Raw genomic sequence first — 12,524 nt, forward strand, 5'->3', positions numbered from 1 at the left:
CTTTTATCCTCCCCTTGCTTTTTGATGCTGGGCCAAATCTTCATTTCCAAAATTGACAGGAGAACAGAACTGGGTACATGTGTCAAAAACATCAGCTGAGGTTTTGCTGCAAGACCCAAATGATTGCTCAGACCTGTAAGTTAAGGGAATGTAATCTCAACCCTTTTAGAAATGAATCAGCCAACTCAGACCTTCTGTAAACTACTAGACTGAAGAAATAAAAAGGCAGTGTGGATCCTAACAAAACACACAGAGGAGTAGCTGAAATGACTACTTGCTAATGCTGCTATATAAAAACAGGCTATCCAGAGAATTAGTGTAAGGTATATTTTGAGAAATCATGCTATATGCCAACTTGTGACTCTCAAGTTTGCCATACACATTCAGTCAAACCCCTTCCCTGGAGTCATGAGATAGACATCTCCATTTGGAGCCAAAAATGGCTACAAAGTTTGATGTTCCAATATCACTGCTGGTATTGTCAACAAATGACAGCACAGACCCATATATGCATGAGCTGTTTTACAAGCACAATGTTCTTTATCACTGTAATTGTGCTTAGCAGAATTACAAGGCTGAGTTTACTTTCATCATCAGTACCTGTCAGCATGGGCGAGCATAGGCTGGAAAAATAATATTACAGCAAAATCCCATTCTTCTTTTGAATGGGCACTGTACTTGTGGCTCACTTATGGCACTTCTAGAAGACTGGATCCCTATGGTACTTTTAGAAGTGCAGCACAACTGTCTTCTGCAGTTGTGGATGAAACCATGAAAATGTAAGAGTCTATTTTAAGTTATATGAATATTACAGGTAATCTGAGTATCCTGAAAACAGCGTCAATAAATATAATTTAAACACAGCATACCATTTGCACATCTAATACTCACTTGGAGAATATTTTTGTGCCTTTCCCATACATATCATATACATGTTTCTGGTTAGGTAGCTACTACATTACACACCAAAGATTCTATATTTCAGTGTGCACTAAATTTATTTCTCAATTACATATTTGTAAAGTATTTAGAAGTCATTTGGTATTATTGAATTAGTAACTGTAACCTACATGAACAATAGTCAGCATGAAAATTTTCAACATTTGGATTCTTGCTTCCAAACTCTGCTTTCTTTCTCTGCTCAAAGCATGCTACCATTTACAGAAGAGATCTGACTGTGAATAAGTAAATGCCATTTTGTGAATGTCACTGCAGAAATGCAAGAGTGTAGTATAGGAGAAGGGATTCCACTCTGAAGCATTTGGAGCTTTGGTCTCTTGAAAAAAAATAATGGAGGAAGAAGCGGATAGAAAGGGATAAGAGCCAGACTCCGTAATTCTCAGCTGCGCCAATGAGCCAGTGAAGTCAGTCTTTAAAGCACAGACTCATCAAAAGCTCTTTTTTCATTAGAGCTTTGCAGTCTTGGGATGAAAATGTCACTAGTGACTTATAAGAAGCAAAAACCAAATTAAAGGCCAATTTCTTTCCCCACCAAATTATTATCTATGAGTGCAAAAGAAAGTACCTAGGCAAGACCAAGGGTGAGACAATTTTATTTGTCTTACTGACAGTGAAAGTCTAATTAGACTGACAAATCTTCTGTGCTATTTTCCTTTGTGATATACACTGTAAGGAAGGATTTAGCCTGGAGCTGCACGTTATCGAAAGACATTAATCAAGATTATTGGACACTCAACAGAGAACACAGTTAGAAGGCTGAAAAGCCTAATGGTTAAAAATAAAGGTTGAGAACCTTATTCCAAGCCATGACAATGGGCTGGATTCTCCATATAGATAATGGGAAGATCTCCTCTTCTACGCTCTAGAGAGAACAGTCTGCATATAATAAATCATGAACTGTCATTCTATCGCTCTAAGATCATAGCTGAAAACATCCACAAGTAACTTATTCTTGTCACCTACAAGTTATAACAGTTTGAACAGTTAGGCAAGTGTCATTTTCCGCATCTCAAGAAGTTGAGTCATGCCCTGGCTATGTTACAGAGTACACAGTTTCTGGCTCCTCATAGAGAGCCTAAGTTCATATCTCCTCCCAAAAGGGTTCTGATCTCTTTTTCACAAAAAAATGTTTTGATCTTGGGTCCTCAGCCATCCATGCCACAGACCAGACTTATTAGGGAACTGCCCTAGGGCCTCCAGGAGATTACTTGGTTCTCCACTTGGATTTGATGAACTGAATGGAAGATGTGTATCACAATGAATGATCTCTAGACTAGCTTTAGTAATTAACTCCACACAAATTGTTTGAAAACTGAATGACCCAGCCGGAAACAAAGACAGAATGAGCCACATAAAAGCAAATGGAGAGTCTCCTAAAGAGCTTTGAACAGCGACTCATAAAAGAGAATTCTGACCACTCAAGCAGCTGCCATGGAAGGAAGACAAGGGAATGAGTGTCACTCTAACCTGTTTTCACAGAGGCATCCCAAATCAAAAAAATCCCTGAAGTACTTCATTAATAACTGAAGTTGTTCTTTAAATCAGCATATAGGGACAAATAGGGATTCCAGAACCTCTAACTAATGAAGTAACCCTGTGAGAAGCATGACAGCCTTGCAAGACTGCAGAGTGACTCTCATGCAGAAGCAGTCTGCATGACGTCTTACTGTATGACACAGAAAAGCTAGCAGTTTGTCTTTCAGGCCTTTGTGGCTAGTGTGGCAAAGCAGAAGTCTCTGAGAGGATATTATCATCACAGGAGAGTCTGATGTGTCAGGGCCCCGAGAGGCAGCAAGAAATTAGTACAGCACATACCACTTCTGAACAGACTGTACTTGAATTCAGGACAAAACCACGTGTGAGAAAGTCAAATCAGTGCTTCCTCTTGTGGCAGTGGAACACAAGCACCATTTGCAACTCACTGGAACAAACATAAGTCAAAACTTCTTTCTCTCCCTTATTTTCAGTTAGAAAAAAGAGTCAGCTCTTGCTACTTCCTTCTCTGAATCACAGGAACATTCCCAGCAGTATAACATACAGCCATATATCTCATCTGTTTCTCACTCAAATCCTAGTTGTCCTCCTTTGCCTTGAGTTTTACTGCCTTGCAGAAATTTAGTGTAAATTTATAGACATTTTAAATGCTAATTTCAGTGCCACTGGGTATTTCCAGTAATATTTTTCTCTCAATTCTCTTTATCTTGGTTATTTGTCCAAAACTATATACTATGTCTGAGATCTTCAAAAGTTAATGCATATCATAGGCTTGAACATGTACTGTGTATTTCTAAACCTCTTAATTTTCCCAGCTGTTTTATTCTAACTGTGCTCTAAAATACTTCTGTCAGTACTCAGACTACCTAACTGCAGAAGGTAGCTTGGTGTGTGTTACAAACAGAAGATATCTTTGCACTTATCATGTTCTTCTGTAGTTTCTTAATGAGTGATGTGTAAATCTAAGTTCTTCTGAAATTCCCCTGGATTTTGTAACACTTTGTGATTACTGCCTTGATATTCTGCACAAGGTTTATATGCATTTCAAAATGGAATAGTTTAGGTTACTTACATATGAAAATGAGTAATAAAAGTAGCACAGATACTCCTAACTCCTATAATTCTTTATCATGATTTGTGCTATTTCACGTTAGATGCTTCACTTTAATTTGTATCATGCCAGGTACTTTTACAATTGGACAGAACTGTTCTGCGCCAAGTAACGTGCATGTGCAGAATAAAAAATACATTTTGAACCCTAGGAGTCTGCAATCTTAGCATAAAACAAGATACTACACATGGATACAGAAACATGGATAATAAAACAAAAAAAATGTGACAACATTGATTGACTTGATAAACAGTTGTCTTAGACCATCATCGGCCTAACTTTTTGACTACTTTTTGGCATGCATCATGATGACAAAAAAGTTTCAATGGGATTGGAAAAATAACCTGCTATTGCCTTTTGTATGGTATCAGGGAGCAGAAAGATTCCTATGATCAAATCTAAGAAGTGAACAAAAAGTGCCTGAATCGTGCTGATCGGAATCAGAAGAGGCTAAACTTTAAACAGCCTTGAAAGCAAAGAATAACTGTTCATATCTGAGCAGAAAAAAAAAATCTGGAACAAGGTATAACTAACTGTATTTGTATCTCTCATAGCCCTAGGTATCTATATTTTATGTTTCTCAAAGAGTAAACTTGCTCTATCAGATTTTTCCACCACTTAGATCTAAAATTGTAAGCAGGCTTGATGATGGTGATGTTGAACACAAGCAAGATAAAATAACCATTAGGCATCTGAAAAACCATGGCTGGAGACACTGCCCAAAGAAGAAAAGACAATTTCTTCTCACTTTCACCACACAGATACTGCAACTTAAGCAGACAGAATCAAATTCCACCAAAAATAAGGAAGAAAGTCAAGCTATCTCTGCTGCAACAGCGATAAAATGGCCCAATATTGAAATGCAGAGAGTTGTAATGGAGGTACATATTGACCTTTATTTTTCTTTCAGCGGGTAGCATGAAGTGTCAAAGAGTTATTGCTTTAATATCAGCTGAGATGAGGCCATTTGTTGTGGTGCATGTGTATCCAGGAAATCGCTGCTCTAACCATGTTTTTAGAAGCACTTTGACACTTAATTAAATCTTCTTGATGCTCTTTCAGCACACAGTGGTCTCTGTAGGCTGAGTGAACTGCCACGTAGGTTAGGCAGGAAGCTTTCAGAAAGAGTTCCTTTTCAGGCAAGTCAGCATCATTTCCAGCTTGACCCAGCCCATAAAGGTCCAGTGCCATTTTCTGTCCACTGGTATAGCTAAACACAGTTGTGCTGCCTTTAAAAATTATAGAGGGCAGGATAAGAACCACAGACTTTATCACTCTGGAGATGTAACTGTACAAATATTTTTTCTAAAATTAGAACTAGTCACTGCAGAGAAGGAAATTCTCACAAAGTTTATGACAGACAGTGACCAAACATAGGGTAATTTCCCCTCATTTAACTATAATTTTATAAAATCGCCTACTGGGTGTGTAAGGCAAATAATTCAATTAATCCCAGTCATGTTGCCACCTGGATTTACAGAGTACCAAAGCAGGCACTGTTAAACCTCAGCTTGGAATTAATTACTCTAATAGCTGTAAATTCCACTGGAGCCAGACATACCTCACAGAATTGCTGTGGTTGGAAGGGACCTCTGGAGGTCACCTAGTCCAAACCTCTGGTCAAGTAGGATCATGCAGAGTCAGCTGTCCAGGACTATGTGCAGATGGCTTTTGAATTTTAACAGCATGGACTCTCCACAATCTTTTGGGGCAACCTGCACCCATGCTCACTCACCCTCACGTTACAAATGTTTCCCAATGATTAGAGGGAAAGACCTGTGTTTCAGTTTGTGCCCATTGTCTCTGGTCCTGTCACTGGGCACCACTGTCATCTTTACACTCTTCCTTCAGGTATTTGTACACACAGTTAAGATCCCTCACCATGAGGCTTCTCTTTTCCAGGATGAGCAGTCCCAGCTCTCAGCCTTTCCTCATACAAGAAATGCTCCAGTCCCTTACTCATTTTAGAGACCCTTAGCTAGAGACTCTGGCAGCTCCATCTCTCTAATGATTTCAAAACACATTTCATTCTAGTTGGTAACACAATAACATGATAGCATACTGCTGAAATAAATAATCCACGGCTCAGAATGGTTAGTCACATGATTCTTTGCACAGACAAGGACAGCCAATTGAAGGCATTTATTTCTAATCAGTACCATGTTCAGACTGTCACAAAAGTGGTTCCAAAACCACTGCATTTTAAGAGTTGAAATAACTACTTTGGCACAATTAAGTCAGATAATCTGAAATTAATTTTTTAGTTAGGAATGATTTTTACCAAATAGATGGGAACTACTCTATGTTGGAACATCTACATTTTGCAAGAAACTGATCTTGATAGCATTCCTTCAAAATTCTCTGCAGGAAGGCTATAAAAGGGAAATAAAAAATGACTTCAAATGGAAGTAATGCTCCATTGCTTTTCTCCTCATTATGAACTTCACTATTGCAGCAGTTCATCCTGTCATAATAATAAATAACCATACACCCACCTCCCATTAAACCGTGTAATTCTGTTCAGAATACATTTCCCCACATATGGAACTTTTGAAACATAGTTAAAACCTTGTTCACATTGTAACAATCTCACACAACTTGGATTGCATGAGATCAGGAGCAAAATCCATTCCCACTCTTAGTATGTGCCACAACAATTCAGCCAGCTGTTTGTCCTGTGTCCAATACAGGAGGACAACATTTTTAAAACAAAGAGTTCATGGAGAATTTTTCAGAGAAGATAGCTCCTATGAACTTAAAAATGAGTAGCAAGACGAATTAAGATCTGAAGGAAATGGAGAGGACTAAGAGACTCACCTGGATGCTGGGCGGGGAGCGATTTTTCCGGGTGGTAGTGGTCGCCATCGTGGTTGTGGTTTCCATGACTGTCGTCGACATTTCCGGTGGCACCGATGTTGTGGGTGTTGTTCCCAAGATGGAAGGGACTTCCCCAACGAGACGGACGCTTCCATTGATTTTAATGTTGGGGTTGTTCTCTGCCGCCATGTTGAGCACTTTCAGGCCATTGTAATAGAGCCCGGAGAGCTGGCCTTGGAAGAGACGCCCTCTGTCCTTCCCTCCTATGGCTATTTGCGCCTGGGTGTTGAAGATCGTTAACTGTCGTCCTAGTGAAGGGGGGTGAATAACATTATTGACAGACATTTCCTCCAGTTTGCATACTACATTGAGCCCTGGCCCGAAGTGATGGACAAAGGAGAAGTAGATTCATTCTTGGGAGTGTATATGATGACTGTAGAGAAACAGTATGGAAGTGTGGTGCCTAAAAGTCATTAATAAGGATGATTAGCCTGGAAGTATGAATACCAAAAACTGAACCTTATACCTCAGCATCCACTCACACATAAAAACTCTGGAGGATCTTGAGAAATCTGAACCTGTTCTTTTAGGATCGGATGGATTTTAAACTACAAATAGGACTTCAACATGTGGCTATTTTTGTACTATCAATTCAAAGTGCAGTACCTGTCAAGCTTTAGCCCATAAATAAACCTCTTTTTGGACTTTTTGGTTAAAGCAGTAGATTAACTCATAAAGCCACTTTTAACAATGCCAAGGTTTCAAGGGTTGGCTCAAAAACAGTAAAACATCAGGTAAAAAGGAAACAATATAAGAATTAAGCAGGAGTGTTATGATAGGATCAGTCATAATCTTTCACCTGCAAACTTTGTGTTATGAAGGCTTGAAAATCTAAACCCAAGAAAGAACACACACAAACATTTCTGATGTCTCTGAAATAGTGAGGATAACAGTGCTTCAGATGGTTAAGCCCAAGAATGGCTTACTCCTCTCTACAGACAGTGAAATTCAAATGTAGGCAGGGTTATGTGGTTTAGTTGCGATCACATCTTGAGTGTTACAAGAGGTCCAATACCATATGTAATAAAAACCCAATTATTAAAAATAAATCTAGTAACAATTGCCAATTCACCTAGTTCTGCAGGACACTTACATCACATTCAGCCTGGACTGCTCTATAAATACTGTTTGTGTCCCAGGCTGCACCAGGTTTACCATGTTAAGAAATAAATTGCTTCGTGAAGTGCAAAGGCAGTGCCTATAATTTCACTATTCCTCAAAAGATTAGGGGCATGCCACCTGAAATCTGCTGAATTAGCAGACAGCCAGACTGGACATTGCTCAGCAGGGTTATCAATGTAGCTTCAAGTCAATCATCATTTAAATATCTTGCACTTTTCCATTTTTATGAAGTTTGAAATATGTTTTCCGATCCCAATCCCACTACCCAGGTTTCATTTGCCACTTTCTGCCTAGTCCAGGCTGATGAGCCAGTACAGAATGCAACGAGGTAGGAAAGCAGAACCTATGATCCACTGCTCATTCCTTCACAGCCAGTGGTTAGAGTAGATCAAAATACATGGGGGAGCTCACCAATTTTGGTCGTCGTGGCAGGTCTCGAAGCCAAGTGGTGATGCGGTGTAGCATCATCTTATGGTAACAGGATGGACCATGGGGAAGAGAATGGGGACAAGAGAAGAAATGTATCTGAAAGTAGTTCCTGTCCCCAAAGAGGGCCCTAGCTAACTAAGCAACAGTATATGGAGAGGTGTAACACACAGACATGTGGAGGTGGGCTGCACATCCCCTGTGCTCCTCACTCTCAGATTTGTAAATGGAAAATCAGGAGTTGGACAGGGTGGAGTAAGTGCATTGATGAGAAATGAGAAATAAAAATGGGGGATATCCTTCCCCTGGAAAGTGTTGAAACACCTGATGCCATGTTCTGCATCTCAGGAGGTTTTAAACTTGCCAGAGGCAACATGTGTCTGTTAAACATCAATAAACATGCACTGAAGCCACACATCCTCAGAATGTAAACAGAGCCTTTACTCTTGTCTATGACAAAAATAGGGCCCAGTAACAACATCTGTTAAGATATCAATCTCTCTCAGCCCAGCTCCTGTCTGAATTAGAGGAAATGGCACTGTACACTGTAGAAGGTCAAACTCCTGTCCCATACCATCTCCTCAGACCTTGCTTTTCTTTTCTGCCATGTTGTGCTTTGGATTTTATAAGGGATATGTAGTAAGAACTTTACTACATAATTTCTCTAAATATGTTCCCTCCCTCCAGCACTATAGTCCTGTCCATATTGTCCCTGCCCCCAAAAACTCAGACATGTCACTTGCAACTGTTCCCTTCTTCCCATCTCACACATGATAGAGATAAAGATGAGTAAAGAAGGGAATTAGGAGTAAAGGGACTTATTTCACTAATCTTGAGATGTTATCCCTAAAAACAGATGGAAGATAATGGTCAGTTCAGTTTTCCATTTGCTTTTCCATTTCTTTCTTCCCTTGAATTAATTTAGTATCTTTTTTCATCTTTTGCCAAAGGGAAGAAGGTGGAAGGTGATAAAGGAAAATTTTTGGCTTCTCCAGGTAGGAGAGCTCCCCAAACAAGAATAGGAGCGGAGTTCTCTCACTTTTACTGGAGGATTATGACTCAGCTCAGGATATCAACTATTCTAACCTAAGCTCACAGCATAGCTTTACATGTCTGTCATATTTCTTGCATTATTTGCAAGAAGGAAGACTAAGTATATTAAGCTTATAAAAAAGAGACCATGTCTCCAATTCTGGGCCTTCATCTCCATCTTCTAATGTTGAAAGAAAGTGTACACCAAGGAGGTGACCTTTTTCCAGCAAAAATAAAAAAAAAAAGAAATTTGATTTTGTATTTTGGAGTCTTCACTGTTAAATGGTTTTCCAGATCAGGATTCATGCATTGCACCATACGGTTAATGCTGGAAACCACACTAAAAATGTGTTTGCTAAAAGAACAATCACTTGTTGCAGTCACCTACTACTTGAAATTCCTCATTCTTTGCTCTAAGATGGTGTGCATGTGCATGGTAAAGACACCAGGGAAATGAACATGGAATGAGAAAAATCTTTGGAGAGAATATGAATTCTGCCACCATGTGTCTGTTCTGACCATTCTTTGAATGGAATTTAGATGAAGCCTTTTACTTCCCCCAAGTAAAATTTATCTGGCCACTGAATTTTATTGATGAACTATTTATATTAGTAAATTCTACTAGGTTTGTAATTCAATTCTGCAGTCCTTTTTTTTTCCACAGAGAACTCCTCCTACTGCTATATTAGTGTCATACTAAAGAAAAATAATGAGGTGTTTTGTAAACATTCTGAATAGTTCAGGCTCTTGTTTCTTTGCTCTCTCATTGTCTTCTTCATTTGGAAAATGGAATTCTAATTAAAAATACCACAAAGAAATCCGAAGTGCAACTTTGTCGTAGCACTAGAAGAGATTTTGGGCCTGATTTTGCAAATCCTAATTCATACTAATAGTACTTGCTTCAAAAGTACAGCCACTTACATCAAGGAGACTTTACAGGTAAGAGAGATTTGAATAATTAAGTACTTCTGGGATCAATCCTTTTGATGAGATGCTTCTGGGTCTTTATTAGCTCATCCAATTGCAGAATAGGTAGCATCTGTGCTTTAGCAGACACCAAGTATTCTGCTAAGGAAATCTGCTGGATTTATGACTCTGAAGTTGAACAATTTAAGACTAACGCTTCTTTTTATATTCATATACATAATATCAATTAAATTAATAGCATTTAATATTTTGCTTATTACTCATGCAATTCCAGACCGTAAACCTGGGCTCTTAAAATTATTTTAAACTAATTAATAGAATTTAAAAGCCCTTCAAAGCCAATAGAGATGCCACTTCAGAAAGATAATGTGTTATATTTGTTTTCCAAGAATGAACTATTTCATTATCATGAATAACAAAGCAGTACCAAAGGAAGACCAAATCTACAGCATTGAAAAATGTCAGTCAAAAAGTGTTTCATCTTACCTCGCCCAAGCCAGGAACTGACATGGGCAAGACAGCTATTCTATATATGCTGACTCTCTGATGAATCTATTCCTCCATCCATCAGTTTGTCTTGCTCCATTTTGAAGCTACCCTTTCACTCACCATCTTTGTAAAGTCCTCTGACAGAAGGTTTCCATGTTACATTAATTGTTAGATGGATGACCAGATGGATGAGCAGGCTGGTGAACAGCTATATAAATTACTCATTCTTATATTTTTTTAATTTGAGTGGTACCTGTATTGCTGAAAATGTCTATTTTGGAATGAAACAACCAAGTTACATTGTCTCAGATGCTACCCTGCACAATTTCATTCCCTGATACATAATGGAAAGACTGAATTTCCCTACACTTTAGTAAAAACATAGCCCTATCCTTCTAGCCTGATCACATCCAGTGCTTTGAGAGTGCCTGAAGACTCAAATACTGTCTCTTTTAGACTCTAGTGCATGTGTGATTGTCTTTTAACAAAGCATCAATATCCACAAAAGGTAGACTTCAGTTCAAAACTTCAGGATGGATTACAAATGAAAGTGTCTTGGCATGCTCTTAAGCTCAAACTTGCAGAAGCTGTGACATAAAGTAAAAGATTTTGTGGAAAACCAAAAATGAAAAAAACAAAAAACCAACAAACCCACAACCAAACCAAAAGAAAAAAAAAAAAAAGATGGGTTTCTCAAGCACATGAATTGCATCAAGGAATTAGACATGCATCTGTTTTAACAAAATTGAGGCAATCATTGTCTTTAGTGTTAAAGGGACTTTAGCAATTCAGACTTACCAAAATTATTCTCTTTTTAGTGTTAAACTTTATTTATCTATTTTAGTTTGATCTTGTAAATTAATAGGGCAACCCACTGAGACTCAATAGCATTTTCTGTTTATTGTTATCTTCAAATTTATTCACAATTTAGCTGAATTAACTGTGTATGACATACTGGTGATAAAAAACCAATTCTGTTTTGGTTACACAAATATTTTTGCCTTTTTTTTATTAATACCTTAGCTTTAGTTTTAAACATTACACCTTTGTAGACCAAACCTGAAAAGTGAGCAACACTGCCAGCTCTCGTTAATAGGAGTTAATAGGAACTGAGTGCACACAACACTTTGCAGGATCAGGCCCTTCATATGAAAATATTTTGACTGGATTTAGCCATATCCTTCCTGACCTTAATTCATACTGGATAAATCAATTTGTTAATTCAGCTGAGGTTAGAAATTTGAAACAGAACATAAATTATATTTTTCCAGTCCGACAAGGGATTGGTTTTCCTTCCTGGAAAATGTATTAACAACCATAGTCTAAATCAGCACAGAAAATGCAAAACCTGAGTTCAAAGGTCACCCTCTTTTATTAGCTGTACTTTCATAAATGGAAGCAAGAGAAGATTGTGTTCTGCTTTGTCTAGATTTCAAGGCAAGGAGTCAGTTACAGGGTTTTTGGTTTTGAATACCATATTTACTAATAGAGGGAGAAAATCTTCCTCACTTTAACTCCACTGTATTACCAAGAGCCTAGTTCATGCCCTACTGAAATCAGCAAGTTATTCTGTTAGCTTCAACAGGCTTTAAAATGAGTTCTACATCCAAGATATTTTATTTTTACGTCTCCAAATTCCTTGCAAGAAAAAAAAAATTACTGTTCTGACACAAGTCCCATTTCAAAAGGTCATGGACTGTATGCAGAACTTTCACTCAAGCCATCTGGACTTATTCATGTTAACAAGTTTTTTTGTTGAACTGAGGCCAATTACTCCAGGCAAACCCACAAAATTAAGTGGCACTGCCTTAGACTAAGAATTTGAGACGTATTTTAGACAAATATCATTTGACTCTTCAACCTGTACTCCAGACATAGCATAAAAGCAACAGAACAATAATTTTCTCTGTCTCCCTACCTGTAATTTAAATGAAAATGTTAAAAAATGTTTTCTTTACAACATTTTTTTAAAATCATTTAATTATATTAATACAATTAGGAAATAAACAGCCATAGTGGCTAATCAGACTCATGAGAAAAATCAACTTAAAGGAAGTGGTTTACAAGTAGATTTGAAAATCTTTTA

General features: G+C 38.0%; 1 protein-coding gene across 9 annotated transcripts in view; it reads right to left on the reverse strand.

The window, feature by feature from the left end:
• NRXN3 (neurexin 3) overlaps positions 1-12,524 on the reverse strand; it is a 964,874-nt gene that overhangs the window by 100,878 nt on the left and 851,472 nt on the right. For 7 of the 9 annotated variants that reach the window (XM_064715475.1, XM_064715479.1, XM_064715473.1 and 4 more), the window contains one exon: positions 6,383-6,690. In XM_064715475.1, coding sequence (XP_064571545.1) covers positions 6,383-6,690 — 308 coding nt within the window. Of the gene's footprint in view, positions 1-6,382; positions 6,691-7,975; positions 8,033-12,524 lie in introns of all 9 variants that reach the window. The other 2 variants (XM_064715471.1, XM_064715470.1) reach the window with 1 other exon arrangement.

This window comes from Zonotrichia leucophrys, chromosome 5, assembly GCF_028769735.1.
Source record: "Zonotrichia leucophrys gambelii isolate GWCS_2022_RI chromosome 5, RI_Zleu_2.0, whole genome shotgun sequence".
In the NCBI taxonomy this organism is placed as follows: domain Eukaryota; kingdom Metazoa; phylum Chordata; class Aves; order Passeriformes; family Passerellidae; genus Zonotrichia; species Zonotrichia leucophrys.